Consider the following 19,810-nt stretch of genomic DNA (forward strand, 5'->3'; position numbering starts at 1 on the left):
AAACAACTGGAAGTAAGTGCCCCCAAGAACAAGCCATATTCCATCGGCACGTTGGAAGCAAAGAGGTATACCCAAAGTAAAATTAAAAACAACATAAGTGTCCAAACAGGAACAAACCAGTCGAAAGACTAGGATTTCATATCATCGGGATGAGGCGCAGTACAGGCATTCCACCAGGTAGCGAGCTCCGATCAATCATCAAACGGACAGTCGATGCTCTCGTGGCCATCTCTCTCGCAGAGGGCGCACCACTTTGTCTCATCGACCACGCCACTGGCTTTCCCAGCAACGGGGTCCATGGAGGAAGTTAACCCAATTCCTTTCAATCCCTCCATGACCACATCCCGTCCAGTCTTCTGAGGCGTTGTGCTCTCTCCAATGCTGGACGGGGCGGACTCGAGCTCGGCAGACGTTCCAGGAGTAGGTTTCTCGTCTACCAAACCCTCCTTAGGGGCTGCAGGCGTCGATTTGGGAGCTTTGTTCTTGCTCTCTGCGCCGAACATGTTTGTGCAGGTCAAGATGTCATGACCGCCCATCTCGCAAATCTCGCACCACAACGAAGCACCGTCGTCAGACCGACCATCGGACTCGTGCATGGTTTCTAGGCGATGCCGGGATGTCTCCGACGGCCGACGGAGATGCCCAGGGTGGTAGGCCTGGTACTGGGGTTCCTCATGTGGTGGATCGTGCCAGTCGCTGGGCACCACCGTGCGATCCGACAGCCGGTGGGCATGGTTGATTAAACTAGCCCCGATTTTTCCTGTTGAGTTCGACGGCCTGTGCTGGGAAGTGGCAGCAGTGACCGTTGAGCTGCGTGTTCGAGTGCCTCCATTCAACTGCAACTGCTGGATTTCGCGCTCGAGCTCTTCGATCCGGTACGTCTTCCGCTCCGTAATGCGTTCGAATTCCTGGACGCGTTGTTCCAGATCCGAGACGTGGTCTGGATCGTGTTCGGGGCCGGAGTATGCTGCATATCCATTCTGCTGGAGCGCCGGCAGGTTGGGGTCGCCCCGACTCAAGGAATGGATGATCGCTTTCAGGCCGCGGATTTCGTCGTCTTTCTGGTCCAGTTCCCTGGAGTGTTGCTGACCGTCCGCAGCCGCCTGGGTCTCCTGAAGCACAGCCGCGGAGCTATCTCGCTCCTTCTTCAGCTCTAGTTTCGTCCTCTCGACCTCGCCCCTTAAGAACTCGACCTCCGCACGGGCTTCCGCTTCTCCACGCCGGGCATCTTCCAGGCCCTCTTCCAGTTCCGAGACCAATTCCTCCAGTTGCTTGAGCTGCCTTGCAACCGCCTCCACGTCCTCTCCCCGGTCCTGGAGTTCTTTGTTCTGCTGCATGAGATCGTCCAGGCGTTGTTCGTAGACGCGTTCGGTTTCCGCCGCAGCCACTTCCAGCGTGTCCAAAGTGCTTCTGAAATCAGCCCGATGCAGGTCAAACTCCGTCGTCAGCTGGGCAATCCGCTCGTTCTTCTCGCGCAACTGGGCACGGATCGATAAGGCATCCGAGCCCTCCAGCTCTTCCAACGTGTGTTGAAAGTCGGCCAGGGTATTGGCCTGCTCATCCAGTTGCCTATCGCGGTCCAACAATTGATTCTCGAGAGTCTTGATTTGATCCCGCAACTCCTGCACCTCCGTCACCATCGCATTCCGGTGGACATCCGAGGTCCTCGTCGACGACACTTCTTCCTCGACACTCACCCGAGAGGGTGGCCGATCGGAGGCGCGGGATGGGGGTTTGACGGGGCTACGGGGGTAGCCATTCGGGCCCGCTCTGGATGCCGCCGATGGAGTGCGGAGTCCCGCCAGAGCGAGCTTGGAGGGCGGGGGGGCTCGTTGAGGGGATTCCGGTCGAGGCAGCGAGGGACGTCTCATCCGCGGGGGTCGCACGGACGGGCTGGGACCAACGGATTTGCTGAAGTTGACAGGTCGAGCAGGCGTTGGTGGGTTCGCGGTGACGGAGGAGGGAGCGGACGACAGTTTGGTGACATACTTGTTGTTGTTCATGGGCACGAATATGCCGGAGCCGGGTGTGGAGGTTGTAAAGTATCGCTTGCCTTCGACATCACCACTGTTCTTCCCCCTCCTGGCATGCTCGGCCGCCAGTTCAATCCCAGCGAATTTTCCTGGCTTCCCGGCCACGCCTCCTAGATATTTGATTGTGCCATGCATGCCCCCAGGGACGTTCACCAGGTCCCCGACCTGGATATCGTCGAGGGGCGCCATCGAGGAGAGTTGGACCGAAGGACGTTGGTGGAAAGGATGGAATATTAACTGGATATGACAATCGAGTAGGAGGGGTTCAAGGAAGGAGGTTATAGAGAGGGGGGAGGGAGGGAGGGATGGAGGGGGAGAGAGATGAATAGAGGGAGAAAGGGGGAGTGATTAGAGAGTCGACATGATGAGGTTCTCGAGGCTTCGGAGGATTGGATTCGGACCAGAAAGTGCGTTGGGCAGCGAGCGAGGGGGAAAAAAAAAAGACAGAGCTTCTATCTAATATTAAATATTCTAGCAAAATTAAATAGAGACATCAACGTTTATTCTAATCGAATAAATATTGGAGAATAAAGAAATAAATAATCCATGGATCGTACTGTACCGGTATCGCTGCCTCAGCCACCTTTGATTGACTACGATTGTTTCTACAGTAGAGATTTCTATTAACTATTCGATTCTCGTAGATTTCTCTATTTCCACATCTATTCTATATTCAATTCGCTAGATCAAGACAGAGTGTCGACAAATCTCGATCGTCCATCGCTTACTTGCTGTCTCTTGGCTTCCCCTTCTCCTTACGTGATTTCGGCCACCTGTTAGACTGTTTCTCCCTTTCCTTCGCTCTCTCCCTCCCTCTCTCGCTGTGATTTCGCTGGATCTATCTCGCTTCTCGCTCCCTTACTGATTGCATCATCCACCCTGGGTCGGTGAATATCGAGTTGATCACGAGCCTTACTTTTCTGCCTCTCAATCGGTCCACTTCAGCTTCCCCGGGCTTTGTTCGGTGACGCTTCGGAAGAGGGATCTTGAATGATCCATCAGAATCTCCGACAACCCACTCTGAATTAATCACGATGGCCCAGTACTTCTTCGATCTCCTCTACAACTTTACGGATTGCATGTGCTGCTTTCCCAGCACGCCGCAGCTGAAGATTAACAACCGCAGCTTTAAATTGTTGCGACTCCTCGGTGAAGTATGGACCGATCCTCTTTGAGAAGACCTGAATCCCCCGTTCAAATCTGACGGACACCGGTGACCTAGGGTGGTTTTTCCTACGTTTATCTGGTCCAAGACAAATCCACATCCGAGCTGTTTGCCCTCAAGAAGATTCGATGTCCGTTCGGTCAAGAGTCGGTTTCACAAGCACTGAAGGAGGTGGAGGCATACAACCTATTTGCGACGCAATCCAACATCATCCACTCAATAGACCACTGTGTCTCAACCGAACCGGGTTCGAAATTCCGATCGGATGGGGGTGAACCTGGTTCTAAGACGGTCTACATCCTCCTGCCGTATTACCAACGCGGGAACCTCCAGGATGCCATCAACGCCAACTTAGTGAACCACACTCGATTTCCGGAGAAGCGACTCATGGTGCTGATGCTGGGGGTCGCCACGGCTCTCCGATCGATGCACCAGTATCGCGTCAAGGGCGGCACCGGTCCCACATGGAAAGCGAAGGCCGTGGGGCGTGAGGGGGAGGAGGCCGACGCGGAGGTCGCCATGCGTATGGGAAAGCCGAAACGACGTCCGAGCCAGAAGAAGGAGGATGAAGACGAGGAGAACGAGCCATTGATGGATGACGAGGTCACCCGGAGTCAAGAAGGGGTGCAGGAGGGGGGTTTGCGCCCCTATGCGCACCGAGATATTAAGCCGGGTACGGTGTTTCCAATTACAGCCCGGTAGTCGCAGGAACTAACGCTCTTAGGCAACATCATGATTGATGACGATGGACAAACACCAGTGCTGATGGATCTCGGGTCACTCTCCCCTAGCCCGATTGCCATTACTTCCCGTTCGTTGGCGCTGGCGGTCCAAGATACGGCAGCGGAGCACAGCACCATGCCGTATCGCGCCCCAGAGCTCTTCGATGTCAAGACCGGATCCGTGATCGATACCAAAGTGGATATCTGGTCGCTTGGATGTACGCTATACGCGTGCTTGGTGGGCAAGAGCCCCTTCGAGGCGCGGAGTGAGGAGACGGGGGGAAGTCTCAGCATGTGCGTGTTGGGGGGAGACTGGAGGTTCCCCGACGAGAAACCGAACACGGGCAAGGGGAAGGGCAAAGCGGGTGACGAAACCCCCAAGGACGGGGCGACGTTCATCAGCGCGTCAGTCAAAGAAGTGGTCCGGAAATGTCTACAGGTCGAACCTGCGGAGCGCCCCGACATCGAGGAACTGATCCAAATCCTCCAGAATGTGATCCAAGAACTCGGGGACGACGAGGGGATGGGCAGTTCCAGTTGAGCAACGGAGGATTCCTCTTCTGTGCTTAGGAATGTGTATATCATTCGTGTCTAATGCTGAAGCCAGTTCCTGTCCGGACTGGTTGTTCTATACTATTTGGTTTGCCTACAATTTATTGACTGCAGCGGGTTTTCTGCAGAGTTCCAACATTCTTTTTTGTTATGTATTTCCTCGTGGATATCTCGACCCCGCACTGTAGACTCCTCTCTCCTCACCCCCACTTCCTCCTTCTCAGCTCTTTTGTGCTTCGCTACTTGTTGGTGAATCCTCCAGGATGGCGGACTTTCTCCAATCGGCTGATCGTTCTAGAGAGTTCATTCGACAGCTGGCATGCAAGGGATCCTGATTTGATGCCTCTCCCGGATTTATCTGCCGAAGTCCTCCCACCGAACGTGAAGATGACAACCTTGAAAGTCACGCTCTCTACTGTCCAAAGGTGCATCGTAAACACATCATGGCTGGCAATGTGGACCAAAATGCGATTCCGGGGACCTTTACTCTGGTGGATTTGGAACATGTCATAGCCAGTCGCCATCTCGATCGGGGCGATAGTGACATTGTCCTTGTCCCTCAACCCTCGGACGATCCCGATGATCCTCTGAATTGGTCCCCGAGGCGAAAGCTGCTGTCCACCATCTGTATTAGTGTGTAAGTTGAGTTGACCGGGTGTGACTTTTGGGATTTCCAGCAGGGACTGACCCCCCGTCGATGCCTATCAAGATACACCCTGTTCATGGGAATCGCATGTTCCGTGGTCTACTCGGTGCTGGTTCCCCTGTCCGAGGCTACAGGCGTCAGTGTGAATATCCTAAACGAAGGGACGGGTTATCTGTTCTTGTTGGCGGGATGGGGTCTCCTATTCTGGCAACCATTTGCTTTGCAGTATGGCAAACGGTTGACGTATATCTTCTCAATGATCGGGGCTGCGGTAAGTCTTCCTCCTCGCCGTTCAAGAAGTGGTTCAACGCCGCTGACTGAAGTCTGGAATAGTGTGCGTTGATATGGGGGTAGGTGACCGATGGCAATCAAGATGGGAAAGTCCCTGACGCGAGAGATAGCCCTTATATAACCAACAACGGTCAATGGATTGGCCGCAGTATCCTCGCTGGGTTCTTTACGGCTCCGGTCGAAGCTCTTCCTGAAGTAACCGTCACGGATGTGGTATGAATGCTCCTCTCCCCTTGATGTCCTCCACTGACGCAGGCTGTAGTACTTTACCCACGAACGAGGGACCTATATGGGCCTGTATGCTTTCTTTCTAGCCGGTAGTAACTATTTTGCGCCAGTGATCTGTGGCTTTATTGCCGAATACCATGGCTGGCAATGGGTGTTCTACTGGCCGGCGATCTTCTGCGCCTGTGCCGCCGTCTTTCTATTCTTTTTCATGGAGGAGACAAACTATTCCCGCGAGACAGCCCATTCTACGACCCCCGATACTCCCGTTGAGGCATCAGCTGCCACTTATAAGCACGGGGATCCGGAAAAGTCCCTGTCTGCTGATAATGTACCGCGCGATGAGACGGCCTGCGCTGTGGTCTACTCCAAAAAGACCTACATCCAAAAGCTGTCTCTCTGGGGGCCTCGACAGGCTCGAAACAACATGTTGCGTCGACTCTACCATGCACTGTATTATCTATCGTGGCCCGTAGTCTTCTACGCCGGGTAAGCGGACTGTCCTGCAATTTAGATCGTCTTGCTGGTCTGGCTTACGGGGGCAACTAACATCGCTAGATTCTCGTACGGATCGTATCTGGTATGGTTCAATGTGCTGAACGGCACTGCCTCGATAATTCTAAGCTCTGCACCTTACAACTTCGGGTACAAATCCACCCTTCCATCCGAGAACTACACACCTGCTAATACAGAACAGTTCCGCCATGGTCGGCCTCAGCTACGTTGCATGCTGCATCGGGGTAGCCCTCGGGTGTGTGATCCAAAGCATCCATGGACAAAATTCACAGTGTTTTGATACATACATTCGTACAACTTGCTTACAAGCCATCGATTCATCCAGGTCAATATTCACCGGCCGATTCAGCGACTGGCTGACTATTCGTCTTGCGCGACGCAACAACGGGGTCATGGAAGCGGAGCAGCGTCTCTGGCCCTTCACTGTCTGCCTGATCGCGGTACCTGGGTCTCTCATCCTCTGGGGTGTAGGCGCTGCACATCACATTCACTGGTTTGGACTACTCTTCGCCATGTGTGTCCTCGCCATGGCGAACACCTGCGGCATTACACTCAGCGTCAACTATCTAGTAGACAGCTACAGGGAATTAAGCGGAGAGGCCATGTCTAGCATCATCCTAGTGCGAAACACCATGTCATTTGCCATTGGTTATGGGTAAGTTTGCATCCATACCTGTGTCCATGCTTCTTGAAGTGGTGGCGGGCTTAGTACATACTAACATCGTCTGCACTACTATGATCACAGAATCACCCCTTGGATCAAGGATCTCAGATACCAGAATTGTTTCATTTCCGCTGCTTTCATCGGGATGACGTGCTCGGCTGTCTTCCTGGTGATGATCCGATGGGGGAAGATGTTTCGGACTCGAAGTCGAGAGAAGTACTGGAGGCTTGTGTTGGAGAATTTGGAGAAGGGGATGAGTCATTGAGCATTTCTTATATATAAATTGGTTATTTGTATTGAGATACAGATCCACGAATATCTCCCTGTAAAGACAGATATCACTCCAGATAGATATCCCCTATCTCATCATACCGATCTTCCTGGTCATGACATATCTTAGATGACTCAAGTAGAGAGTGAAGTAATACGTATCGAGGTACTTCTGCATCCAGGCGGCCTTGAAGTAGATGTACAGCTTTAATAACGATGTGTAGAGGGATCCGGGGTGCACATATGTTGGATAGGGAGGTTCACTGGTATAGGTGATGGGATATGGAGAGGGTACCTACGAGAGGATTGGAGGAGTTAAAAACGGCCAAATAAAGAAAAGATTATAGATTATAAGAAGAGAGCAGTCATTTCCGTAACAGAGACATATGCAACCCAATATCAATATAGGAATACAGCCGATCAAATCCCACTCATCTTCAGCCGGAGCGATGCGTCAGAATCCAATCGCGCTCGGAAAAGACATTCTTGCCATTCCCGATCCATACGCGCCAGCATCTCAGCGTCGGTTTCTTCAGATGCTGGATCCGAGCGAGGTTCTTCCACCGGGGACTCACACCCGCGGAGTCCAATGAATCGTCCGAATCGTCGTCGCTTGGTCTGGAGATTCGTTTCCGACTCCAGATCCGTCCCAACCCACGGGCGGATGGTCACCGGGTAGCACAATGTGGCCGGGACCGGTGGCCAGACCTGGTGGTAGTGCCGGGCGAGATCATCTAACTGGCTGGATGTCAGGAGGTGGAAGGCAAGGAGGGTCGGAGGGAACTCTGGGTGTTCAAGACCCGTGGTGCTGGAGACTAGAGGACAGAGCGGGGTTTGTAGGTGTCGGAGGACCGTGAAGAAGGAGGGTTCGATTTGAGATGGCTTGCTCGTGGCTGGTGATCCTCTGTTCGAGGCGGCGCTCGCGGGTGAATTAGCATACTGGGCGTCGGTCTGAGGGGAAGGAGGTTCCACCGAGATACGCGGACGAGAGGAATTGCGGTTGTGCATCATTTTGATGCGAGGTTCCAAAAAGAAGAAAAAGAAAAAGACTGCCTGTAGAACCAAATGGCATGGAATACTCAGTCCAGACACACTTGGAAAGGGGGCAGTCGACTTCGTCACCTGCGCTTGGAGGGTTCGTATTCTGATAGAGCTATACCCGTGGCCAAGGGGACTTGCAGAGGCGGTATAAGATAGGACTGAAGTGGACATCATGGAGGAAGAAAGGCCCAGTAACATGCCAGCTTTTTATATTGCTGATTCAGGTCTCGTTCAAAGCCTCCATCAAAGAGGTTAATTATATGTAGGAAACGGTCAAAGATCATCACAACAACGACTCTTTAGTCTTTGTTCCTCCAAAGTTAGGTGACAATTAAGACAATGTTTCGAAAAGAGGCTTTGTCCTTCGCCACTGTCGACTGCTTTCAAGTGCCTCTACCCGGGACAGTGATTACATTGCTAAGTCTTTGTTTCCGAACACGCAGAACAAAGCCTGCTCTGAAAAATCATTGTTTCTGGGAAATAATGAGAATTCAAATTTAGCTAGCTGATCTAAACGATTATGAACAGAACTCCCAAGCTGTTGGGGAAGGGTGGCCGCATCAAGACAGTGTCTCATGGATCTTTGAAAGTGAAATTTTGGCCATGCCCTTCTCCAAGGAGGTCCTCTTGCTCGAGGCAGCCTCCTCAGGCTGACTGGTCACAGGAGGAAGCCCGACATGTTTGTTGATCCAATTCAAAACGGTGTTATGCCACATGAGCGAATTCTCGGGGTTCAGCACCCAATGGTTTTCATCCGGGAACGTCAGAAACTGGCTTTCCACCCCTCTCATCTGCAGGATGTTGAATGCTGCAAGACCCTCGGCGATAGTCAGTCGATAATCCAACTCATTATGGATGATCAAGTGTGGAGTCTGCCAGTTGCCAGTATGCTGACTCGGATCCCATCGGTCCCAGTTTTCGGGGACCTTCCAGACCGGGCCTTCGAGGTCGTGAACGGGAAAATAGAGCTCCTCAGTACTCAGCAAGGAACGCATACTGAACACCCCGTCGTGGGTCACAAGGGCCTTGAATCGACGCCCTAAGGGGTGTCCTTGGATCCAGTTCATCATGTACCCACCGTATGAGGCTCCCAGCGCCACCGCTCGCGTAACATCCACATATTCCAGGTTCTTTTCGATATACTCGAACCCTTTCTCGAGATCAATGTACGGCCGTCCTCCCCAGCACCCACGGATACCGTCCGTAAACGCCTGTCCATAGCCAGTGCTACCTGTCGGGTTTGGTGTGACGACAACATATCCCTGCTCCGCAAAAACAGCAGGGTTCCACCGTGTGCTCCATTGATCATTCCATGCCCCTTGGGGTCCACCATGGACCAGGTAAGCCAGTGGATATTTGTCTCCCGGCTTGAAATTGGACGGTTTCACCACCCACGCATGGATGGGATGGTCCTCCGCTCCCCTAAACCATATCTCATCAATCTGCGCAGTGGACAACCCAAAGGTAGCACCGGCTCGACCAATTGAAGAGATAACTTGCGCATTCTCCGGAGACAGAGGGTCGAGGATGCTCCATACGCTATTGTCCACCAAATTGTTGCTGGAGACAAGAAGACTGGATGACTTAGAAGATGAGGGGTAAACATCCGTCACATAGCCCGAAAAGGTCAACTTCTTGAGCACATCAGGGGTGGAATGGCGGATATTATTAAGAGGGAGCTGGTAAAGCACCCCGCGCCCATTTTCCTCGACCTGAACAAACAGCGAACGGTCATCATTGGCAAAGGTTAATGCGGACGGGCTGAGATGCCAAAGACCTTCCCCGTCTGGCGATGCAAATACTTCTATCATCTCACCATTCCACGGATTCGGAACGTACAATATCCGATTTTTGTCGGACTCGTAGCCGTCCTCACGCATGGACAGAAGAGCTATTGAGCTTCCATCTGATGTAAGAACGGGGGACGACATTGCGCCTTCAAGGCCCTTCACTGCGCAGATTTTAGATTGCGTTGCCTCCATGCTGGTCCACGAGAACATTGGGCAGTAGTAACACGAGCACGAGGTGTGCGTGGCCGGATTTACAGTTGGGTCTTTGGCCACGAAGACAATTGCATTGGGGCTGATATCAAAATCCCCAGAACCCCCAAAAGGTGGAATGGGCGATTCAACACCGCCCAGGCCGGAGACGGATATGAGGTTTGTCAGCCCTGAAACGGAGTACTTGCCCGCATGCCTGGTTGCAGGGGAAAGCGGCGCGCGCTGAAGCAGGCCATACCAAATGGCGTTCCTCTGGAGCTCGATGTACGAGTCCCAGTGTCTCACAAATAGAGAAGTATATAGTTTCCCAGTGCTGAAAGGTTTCTTGGCATCGTGGGGGTTGAACAGCGATCCATCCGGGTTCGCTTTACCGGTTACCGCAAAGCCAATTTTCCCCGGCTCAACAGTGGTTACTTTAAGATCGGACACCGGGCCTGGCACAGTTCCAGCGGTGTAGGTTTTGTCGGATTCTCGTGCATCGCCGATAATAAAACTTGTGTTACCGTTGGACTTCGTTTTCAGCCATACAAGCTGGTCGGAATTATCCAGCCATTGCGGGCAGCTAGCACCCGGGTCATTGACGATCAGAGCGGAACGGCCTGTAGCAACGTCCAGCACTCGGATTTCGTTTGTCTTCGAATGTGACTCAAAGGAGTAGGAGGTCTGGGTGTAAACGACGAGTGTTCCCGAGGCATTTGGAACGGCACCTGAGCGGCGGGGGGTCCCAAGAAGGACCCTGAGGCACGTAAGTTTGTGGTCCTTTGGAGTAAAATATAGCAGAGAGCTACAGGAATGACAACGTTCGCCGCAGGGTACCTATATATACTCTAGGCGGACAACTCACTCTGGATTAAATTTCATGGATCGAATTGTCATGTCCGCACACTGATAAACTCGAACAAAAACACCAGATGACGTGCAGACAAGGCGATTCAAGGTTGTGGAGGAGGAAAGGAGACGAAGGGAAGCCCAGCTGCTGAGCTGATGGAAATGCGGAGATCACACCACCTTGTTGCCCCCATCGGGTTTAGCGGATCGACCGTTAGACCGGGTTGCCCAAAGTGGAAATCCATGGCATCCCATCTGTCCAGATGCCTCGATTCTACGTACTGCGAACATGTGTTTGTAGTAAATCTAGGCTTAGGATAGGCATGACTTTCAACTGATGCAGTAAGGCTATCTTGTCACTGTAGAAGGTATGGCATTGATCTGCACTATACCCAATAGTCTCTTGCTGGTATGGAGTAGATAGAGCTATGTATGTTAGGCGTCGAGCAAACAGCGTCTTGTCGAAGCTAATCACTCTGGTCTTTATTTTGAAATAGCTAGTGACAGCGTACTCGAAATCTTATAATACCACACGAACTCTAATAGAACGCGGCATATGCATCCCTTTGCTATTTCTTCCTAATGATGTCATACTAAGAACGAAAAGGGTCCGAGACCTTGATCAGTTGGACTCTTTTCCGATTTATCATCAGACTAGTGCTGCATGGACATTCCTACCGGCTTGATGAGTGGAGAAGCCTACCTATTAGGATAGTTTCCGGATTGTCCTGGTGATGCTGGTTCTGGGATGGCGATGACGCTGGCGCCTTAGTTGCCAATGGATCTCCACAATATACTCTAACACTGCCTTAGGCACCTCCAACGTCATTGTTTGCCTTTCTGTACAACCTCAGGTGCGCTTAAACCTTCACTATCATCGGTATCTCATAGGATGGCATCACCCCTGTCCCTGACAGGGTCGTAGGCCTATATATATTAAGCAAGGTCATCCTGCTTCCCCATCCGGATCTTATTCGCAAACATCCAACCCAACCACTTATATACATTATCCCTACGTTCCTACTAATTGGCCCTATACTGTCTGTCACCCATTCTAACGAAAACCCACCAAGATGACTGGCATCCTACACAAGGTTAAGGAAGCCATCACTACACATGGCCACCATGGCTCTTCGGATCAGTCCCATGCCAATACCTCCAAACAGACCGACAACAACACTACTCCTCCTGCTTACAACAAACCCAAGAACACCAGCACCGACAACTCTGTTCGGCGGGACTGCTCTGTGTCTCCTAGAACCAGCATCTCCGGTGGCTCTGGTGGTCATGACGCCTCGACACATGACAGCAACCCTGTGAACAAGACTGATAATCGAGTGGACGGTGCCTTCTGGAACACTCAGGCTAGCGATGATATCAGCCGGTTCTACAGAGAGGTCCGTCAATCAAGCATCGGTGGGTTTGGTGTGATCCACGCCTCTGGGAGTAAAGGACCGACCACCACGAAGACTTTTGACCCTCATGCTACCCTCGACGGTGTCGCTCATGCTAGCTCGCATATCGCAGGACCACAAAGTTTCGATGTGGTTAACAAAATGGACACGCGTGTGGATTCTGATCTGGGTGGATCTAGTAGCGTGGGAGCCCAGCATTGATTTGTCGGAAACCAGCGATGTCTTCCTCATCTGTATTTTAGCCTTTGGTGCTAGTTGTACATATATTAATGGCGACATGATGATATCTTTACTTTTCTCTCACAAAGTATACAGTAGTCTAGTGGCCGGTTCCTGGAAATTACAGATAACGTTTGTAGATCCCAATTCTACTTCGCCTTATATTAGACCATATAAATACAAAAAGATCACAGTCCATAAACAGAGTCAAACAGAAATTTTAGGCTATAAAAAAAGAACCCCTTTACTCTTCCTCCTCTTCACTTTCATCCTCTTCCATACCTTCGGCGGCCGTTACAGTGAATGTAGGGGCCTGGTCCACACCCACGTAGCTGTCACTCATCAGGTATAGGGTCAATTCGTGCTCACCCGGTGTGGGCACGATGTACTCCAAGCGCAGCTCCAGCTTGTGGCCAATGGTTACCCGCTTTATGGCAAACAAACTCTTCGTCTTCTCGTCTCCCACCACCAGCCACCAGTTCTCCATCTTCTTGTTGGGGTAGAAAGGTGCGTGGACCGTCGTATCGAGCTCTTCATCCTCTTCGACCTCCCGCTCAATCTTGACCTTGAGGTATGCCGGCTCACCAGAGGTAATATTCTCTGGGTCCTCCACCTGGAAATCGAGATCGATATTAGGGTACTTCTCGTTAGTAAAGGCTGCGGCTTGCGCTAGCTGCTTGTTGTCGAGCCCGAGACGTTTGACCAAAGTAGAGTAGTCCTTGTTTTCGGAAGGATCCATAGCCTCCATAAACTCGAAAATGTCATTGATGCTGCACAAAAATGGTACGTTAGTATTGACCCGTAACTGAACTGAATGAAAAGAGATACATACTTGTATTCTTTAGCCACGTTGATAACATCGGGTCCGAAGTGAGGGATTTGTTTCAGAGGGCTATCCCGATCCCACATGGCTTGAACAACCATCTGTGACATCTCCATGGCATTCATGGCGTTCAAATGTCCGTCCGATGAAAGAACGTCCACACATGCGCTAAGCAAATTCAAAACTTTGCTAACAATAACTTCTTGGTCCTTGGCAAGATCAATCGGGAGTTGCATGCGCGAGAAATGGGCCTGCAGCAGGACAAAGGCCTTGAAATGTGGTGAGTCGTACGCGGGCTCGGACATTTTCACCGGAACTCGGTCATAGACACGACGCAGGATGTGGTCTTCGTGGCGACGCATCTGAATGGACTCAAACTCCGTGGCAGATGTGACAATCTCGAGGATGCCCTTCAGTTTCGTGCGAGCCGACAATGAAAGAAGGAAAGTCTGCATTGTGATGAAGGAGATGTTGTAGTAAGCTCCAATCATCGCTGCATTCAAGGGAGAAACGCTATCATCGTCTTCATCCAGATCTATGATCTTGGCTTCTGCAAGTTCCTTCAACGTGTTCTCAACTAGTTCCGACAAGAACGTGCTAAGACCTTCGTGGCTGACGTCACTGAGTCCGTAGAAACTAGGGTTGGCAAAAAGACGACGATAGAAGTAAGTGTGCGTCATCCAGTCAACAGCATCCTGAGTTGAGGTGATTGTCCTGGTACTCATTTCCGTCACAAAAGCATCGTGCAAGTAGACCTGTAGATGGCTCTCGACAGGCAGCGCTTCGTTGAGGAATTTTTTGTAATATTCACGCTTCACAGCGGGAACCATCAGCACGCCACGCCCGATCTTATCTTCCCCAGGTCGAGAAGCCTTGCCAAACATCTGCAAAATCTCACTGACAGGATAATCGATATACCGATGCTCTCGGCCCTCGAAGAACTGCGTTCCCATGACAATCACTAGATGCGCCGTGAGGTTGATCTCCCAGCAAACATCACGTGAGGCAAGGAGCACTTGGATGGCACCAATGGTAAACAGGTGGGAGACGATCCGCTTATCCGAAGGACTCAATGCTTCGTGGTAGTATCCAATGCCATGAGAAAGCGACTCGGCGAGTGTTCGCTCTTGAACTCGGCTCAGAAGAGGCTCCAGTTCGTTGACATCAGCATGAAGGAACCGATCCTCGTCACCATCAATGGCACAAGCAGCTAACAGGTCCATTGCTGTTGAGCGAGTCTGTTTCCGAGAAGGCACGAAAACCAGTGCGGGCTTGTCCGGAGACAGCTGCATGATCGATAAATATGCTGGCCTGGCCATTGCTAACATGAGGGAGGGGAAATGAGGAATGGTAAAGGATTGAATGTGGAGCTCGAGAGGCACCTGGCGAGCATGCGGGCTGAAGTTGTATATGGTGTGCTTATTGGCACCAATCCACTCGCCAATATCACGAGCATTGGCGAGAGGCACGCTCAACCCAACAAGACGCAAGCCATTCTCTAGCTGAAGTGCAATAGAATGCATACGTGACACCACCACCTCATACACATAGCCACCGTACCCTCCCAACATGTGAAGCTCATCCGCAATGAACAATTTCACAGTTTGGACGTTCTTGCGTCTATGCCATTGTCTGGAGAGAACGTCCCACTGAGTGGGCGTAGCGAGAACCAGGTCTGCATGCTCCAAAAGCTTCAGATCAGCTGTTGTCTCACCAGTGAGTTTCACGATTTTCTTGCTACCAGCAACCTTGGCCAGTCGGTTCTCCCAATCAGCCAGCCGCTGATCAACAAGCTCCTGGAATGGACTGACGTAAACAGCCCGGCCGGCATCTTCGGTAGACCAATGGCGAAGCAAAGCAAGTTCTGCACAGACAGTCTTGCCGCTGCCGGGAGGAGCGCCAATGAAGACATTGTCATTCGTATCGAAAAGGGACTTGAATGTCTGCGTCTGAATCTTGTTGAAGTACTGCCAGTCAGGGTACAATTGCTGATAATCTCCACGCTTCAGTGCCTTTACTGGGGCGCGCTGCATGTCCAGCAGAGGCGTATGCGGCGGGAAGCGTTCAGGAAGGATCAGTTTCTGGAAGGAGACGGCGATTTTAGTTTCCGAGTGCATCCAACGGTCAGAGACGAGTGAGATGAAATAGTTAGGAGGCATAGGCTCGGTAATGGGCACAGTGAACTCCACAAGATGTTCATTCATTTCAGACTGCGCAAAGTCCATCCGTAGGACGAATTGGTCATGGAACAGGATGTCTTCGCCGTCACAGTCTTCGACCAAAACCCAGAAGTCCTGCGCGGTACCATGCACGCTCTCATCCCAGACGAAATTTGGTGTGATTGTCAATTCGACGCGGAGCATGGAGCGAGTAATAGGCTGCACCTGGGCCTGCACGTCCAGGCGTGGGAATTTGGAAACAAGATCACAAACGACTCGTCCAGCCTTGGGCATACCCAAGAGCTCGCCCATACGGGGGGGATCAAGGTCGAAATAGCTGGACCAAGGCACGTCGATCCTCTCAGCCTTCTGCATAATGTCCCGCGGGCAAGATGGGAACTGGCGTAGTGGTGTCATGGTTGGCCACATCCGCTTTTCAGCCATCTTACAGAGATCAAGAGCCGTCTTCGCTACGGAGGACCATCCCTTCTTCAACGTGATTTCAAATAATGCCCTCAAGATACGGCCGGCGGATTGGGTGACATACACCATGTCTGCCATCAAGGCAAGCCCTTCAAGCTTGAGTCTCGAGATATAGGCCTGCAGGAGAACATTAATCTTTGAATGGGGCTCGTCAATGCCTTCCTTGACCGGAACGGGCACGCGACCCAAGAGCTTTGCCAACTCAAGTTTCTCATCTTGGCGGACTGGGATGTACTTGAACTCGTCGCTGAGAGCAAATATACGGAATAACTCAATGGTGGTAATCGATGGCTGGATGTGTTGCGAGTACGTCAGCATCGAGTTATGGCCGATGTAATAATGCGAAGCAATCCGACCCAGTTCGGTAGACTGCAGACGGCCAGTCTTTTTCTCGTATTTGACAAGACCCGCCCGTTCCAAGATGACGGCAGCGGAGTGTACGAGGTCAACTCGCTTCTGTTCCAAGGCATCATCGTTCTCATAATCTGCTCCGACGCTATATAGACCAGGAGAGCGAAGCATGCGCACAAACAAGTAGGTGTAACCTAGCCAGTCAACACCCTCATCTCGCGTTCGGATGTTCCCAAGAACAATTTCGGCATTCATGTTATCAGCCAGTTTACTCATGAGCTGACTCTCGATAGGCAATTGTTGGTTCATAAGTGAAAGATAGTACTGGATCTCGGTTTGTGAGGTAATGATAATTCCTTCGCCAAAGGTGTCATACTGTGGTCGTCCAGCTCGTCCCAGCATCTGCAGGACATCCTGAGGACTAAGCTCAACCCAGCTACCTTTCTCCGGGGAATAGATCTGAGTACCCTTGATGATAACTGTATGGGCAGGAAGGTTAACACCCCAGGCAAGAGTAGCCGTACAAACCAAGACTTGAATGCTTCCATCACTGAAGAGGGCTTGAACCGAGTCACGGTCAGCCAGGCTCAGTCCAGCATGATGAATACCAAACCCATATGGCAAGAGGTCTTTAAGTGAAGCATCGTCAACAGATTCGGCTTCTTCAGCTAAGATGGCTCTGCTAGCAGCATCACTCCGTAGAATTTGTCCGATAGTTTCCATCTCCAGTGCTTTATCCCTGATGTACTTGGCGGTCTTAGCTGTTTCTTTTCGGGAATGGACGAAGATCAGCATCTGGTTCCTCCGTTGCCCAACCTGCTCGAGGACTTTGTTGTAGCAGATATCGTTCATAGTTTTCAATTGTTTGATGGCCTTTTTATCGGTAACACCAATGAATTCCTGCTTCAGAGGGCATGGCCTATAGGACCCATCAAAATGGTACAGACCTTTGATAGGATCCACTCGCAGGAAGCTTCCCACGTCACGATAATTGGGGAGAGTGGCACTGAGACCAACAAGGCGCACTTGATCGCCAGTCTGCTCCCCATTACGAATAATCCTGCTCACAATGCTTTCGATTACGGGACCTCGCTCGTCGTGGAGAAGATGGATCTCATCGATGATGACTAGACGCACGAGCTTGGTATAGCTTGTTTCAGAGGCTTTTCTTGTGATAACGTCGAATTTCTCGGGGGTTGTAACAATAATCTGGGTTTCAGCGATTTGCTGCTTCGTGAGTTGGCGGTCACCGGTCAGCTCGGCCACCTTGATGCCGTAAGGCTCAAGACGCGCGCCGAGATTTCCTACTTGCTCCTGAACCAAAGCTTTCAAGGGCGAAATGTAGACTATTTTGAAGTCGTCCAGCATTACTTCCCCTGTCTCCGGGTTGCGATTCTTCCCAATCTCGCGCAGAATAGTGAGCATGGCGACGTTAGTCTTTCCGGACCCTGTCGGGGCGCAGACAAGCATATTCCCATCATCGTGGAAGGCAGTTGGGAAACACTTGGTTTGTATGCGGTTAAGCTCTTTTGAGCTTCCAAAGCCGACACGGGCCCACTCGGGCAGCTCTGTAGCTGGAATATTCTTCTCGCCTGGGTCTCTCTTGGGTTTCGGTGGCGGCACATGAATTTCTTCGTACCCTTTGAAGGTGCGTTTGGTGGAACCCTGTGGTAGTTTGACGCTGGGGTTTGTCATCAGATGGTTACCTTGGTGGAAGACGAGATTTTCCAAGTTAATCAGCCTCTGCGGCTGGAGACCGCCAACAGCGCCGCCCTCGGTCGGTTTTTCGTCAGAAGGTGCGTTTGGTACATCGACGTCCATCAGATCAAGCTTGATCTTCCTCTCCGGACGGGATGCCCCATCAATGCGGACCGTCTTGCCCCGGATTTCGTCCAGTATAGAGCGATGTCCAGCTTCGACCATTTCGCTTTCGACAAGGTGGCGCGCATCCGAATCTTCGGCCACCCTTCGCCATCGTGTGGCCCAGACAATCTTATCTCGGTTTGTTACCAATTTTGCAACAAGATTGGGATGATCGTAGTCAAACAGGTCCATAAGATCGTTTTCGACGTCTCGTAGCGACTTCTCTGCACCATCCTCCCCCTTGCCACCAAGGATCTCGAAAGCTTCGGTGGCCTTTTCCTGCTGTATATGAGCATCCGAATAGGCACCTCCGATCTCGCGCTGAAGCCAATAGGCGTCAATTTCCCGGGCAGGAACACTCAGTCCCTTATCTCGACGGCCCTCGCCACGAGATACGCCGCCATCTATTATCATTTCGTCGGCATCATCAACGTTATCAAGGTCTGCCTTTTCAGTCGTTACTTCACCAATACCTGGTGCGTCTTGCTCGTCCAGATCTTCTTCATCCGAATCTTCATCCCGAATTTCATCGACAGTGCCCATACGCTCATCCTCTTCCTCTTCTTCATCGAAGACAACGGCAACGCCTTGCCTTTCATCGAGTTCTTCGCCCGCCTCACCTTCCAATCCTCCGCCCATTTCTTCGTCATCGTCCTGTGCATCGTAGTCCGTAATTTTCTTGCTCAGGTTCATGAGCTCATTGAACTCTTTAGGGTTCATGGAGCTACCGAGTAAGTCATCAACCTCCTTTTTCTTATCAAACTCTTTCATTTCTTCGTCCTTAAGAAGCTCCAATACGGCGTCGGCAGCACTTCGAACCACTTCATGGGGGACGTCGCCAAGATGGCCTGCAGTCATAGTAAGGATGAGATCGTACGTAGCGCGGGTGGCAGGAGTGCGAGGACGGTATTTCAGGCCTTCAACCACAGCATCAGCAGCTGAGAGAATCCCTTGGCCTCGGAGTTGTGCTGGTTGGCCCCGTTGGCGTTTTCTCTGTTCGCGGGCAAGCACGTCCTCACCCTCTCGAATTGCACCTCGTTCGATATCTGTCGGCCCAGTAGTTTTCTTCTTCAACTTTGGCGCATCGTCATGCGCAATTCTACCGCCCATTTCTCGGATAGTAATGCGGCCTGCCAGAGATTCCGGGTCTCCAGTGGGTTCATCGTTGACGCGAGAAATGAAACGACGGTCCGCCTGGAGAACCAGGTTGGACATCGCCGAGTATTTGTACTGCGAAATATTTTGGTCCGCCATTGTGATAGATGTATGACGCGATTAAGAATCCGACAAAATCAGAATCGATCGAGACACGACTGGTGGAGTCGTCCGGGCTCGCAGAGCTCTGGATCAGCCGGCGCGTCGAGACTCCTGCGACAAAAAAATGAATTCTGGAATAGTCCGCTTGTCCTGTTAGGCTTCACAAACCTGGAGCATCCTCTTGCAGCAGGCAAGCTCACTTGGTGGTGCAGAGTCGCAAGCTGCCTGGTATATTGCAAGAAAGTGAAGAGTTGCGTCGAGCGTCGGGAAGTTCTGCGCAGCAGATT

At 51.6% G+C, this 19,810-nt stretch overlaps 7 protein-coding genes across 7 annotated transcripts; 3 read left to right on the top strand and 4 right to left on the bottom strand.

Moving 5' to 3' along the window:
• Positions 1 to 191: 191 nt before the first annotated feature.
• On the bottom strand, positions 192 to 2,222 carry ATNIH1004_011201 (CAP-Gly domain containing linker protein BIK1; the record flags this gene model as incomplete). Its single annotated transcript, XM_033575767.1, has 1 exon — positions 192 to 2,222. The coding sequence occupies one exon, from the start codon at positions 2,220 to 2,222 to the stop codon at positions 192 to 194; it is 2,031 nt and encodes a 676-aa protein (XP_033421622.1).
• An 845-nt stretch (positions 2,223 to 3,067) lies between these two features.
• On the top strand, positions 3,068 to 4,461 carry ATNIH1004_011202 (putative serine/threonine protein kinase ENV7; the record flags this gene model as incomplete). Its single annotated transcript, XM_033575768.1, has 3 exons — positions 3,068 to 3,187; positions 3,256 to 3,871; positions 3,923 to 4,461. 3 exons carry the CDS (start codon positions 3,068 to 3,070, stop codon positions 4,459 to 4,461), a joined length of 1,275 nt encoding a protein of 424 aa, XP_033421623.1.
• Positions 4,462 to 4,915: 454 nt separating this feature from the next.
• ATNIH1004_011203 (putative MFS transporter) lies at positions 4,916 to 7,079 on the top strand (the record flags this gene model as incomplete). Its single annotated transcript, XM_033575769.1, has 8 exons — positions 4,916 to 5,109; positions 5,182 to 5,389; positions 5,452 to 5,468; positions 5,520 to 5,622; positions 5,672 to 6,123; positions 6,193 to 6,279; positions 6,332 to 6,805; positions 6,896 to 7,079. 8 exons carry the CDS (start codon positions 4,916 to 4,918, stop codon positions 7,077 to 7,079), a joined length of 1,719 nt encoding a protein of 572 aa, XP_033421624.1.
• A 425-nt stretch (positions 7,080 to 7,504) lies between these two features.
• On the bottom strand, positions 7,505 to 8,095 carry ATNIH1004_011204 (uncharacterized protein; the record flags this gene model as incomplete). The annotated part of the gene is made up of 1 exon (XM_033575770.1): positions 7,505 to 8,095. The coding sequence occupies one exon, from the start codon at positions 8,093 to 8,095 to the stop codon at positions 7,505 to 7,507; it is 591 nt and encodes a 196-aa protein (XP_033421625.1).
• A 590-nt stretch (positions 8,096 to 8,685) lies between these two features.
• Positions 8,686 to 11,001, bottom strand: ATNIH1004_011205 (oligopeptidase family protein; the record flags this gene model as incomplete). Its single annotated transcript, XM_033575771.1, has 2 exons — positions 8,686 to 10,861; positions 10,970 to 11,001. The coding sequence occupies 2 exons, from the start codon at positions 10,999 to 11,001 to the stop codon at positions 8,686 to 8,688; spliced, it is 2,208 nt and encodes a 735-aa protein (XP_033421626.1).
• Positions 11,002 to 12,026: 1,025 nt separating this feature from the next.
• On the top strand, positions 12,027 to 12,569 carry ATNIH1004_011206 (uncharacterized protein; the record flags this gene model as incomplete). The annotated part of the gene is made up of 1 exon (XM_033575772.1): positions 12,027 to 12,569. The coding sequence occupies one exon, from the start codon at positions 12,027 to 12,029 to the stop codon at positions 12,567 to 12,569; it is 543 nt and encodes a 180-aa protein (XP_033421627.1).
• Positions 12,570 to 12,831: 262 nt separating this feature from the next.
• On the bottom strand, positions 12,832 to 19,520 carry BRR2 (ATP-dependent RNA helicase BRR2; the record flags this gene model as incomplete). The annotated part of the gene is made up of 2 exons (XM_033575773.1): positions 12,832 to 13,357; positions 13,420 to 19,520. The coding sequence occupies 2 exons, from the start codon at positions 19,518 to 19,520 to the stop codon at positions 12,832 to 12,834; spliced, it is 6,627 nt and encodes a 2,208-aa protein (XP_033421628.1).
• Between the last annotated feature and the right edge of the window lie 290 nt (positions 19,521 to 19,810).

This window comes from Aspergillus tanneri (assembly GCF_003426965.1).
Source record: "Aspergillus tanneri strain NIH1004 chromosome Unknown AapTan_8_pilon_pilon_pilon, whole genome shotgun sequence".
NCBI lineage: Eukaryota > Fungi > Ascomycota > Eurotiomycetes > Eurotiales > Aspergillaceae > Aspergillus > Aspergillus tanneri.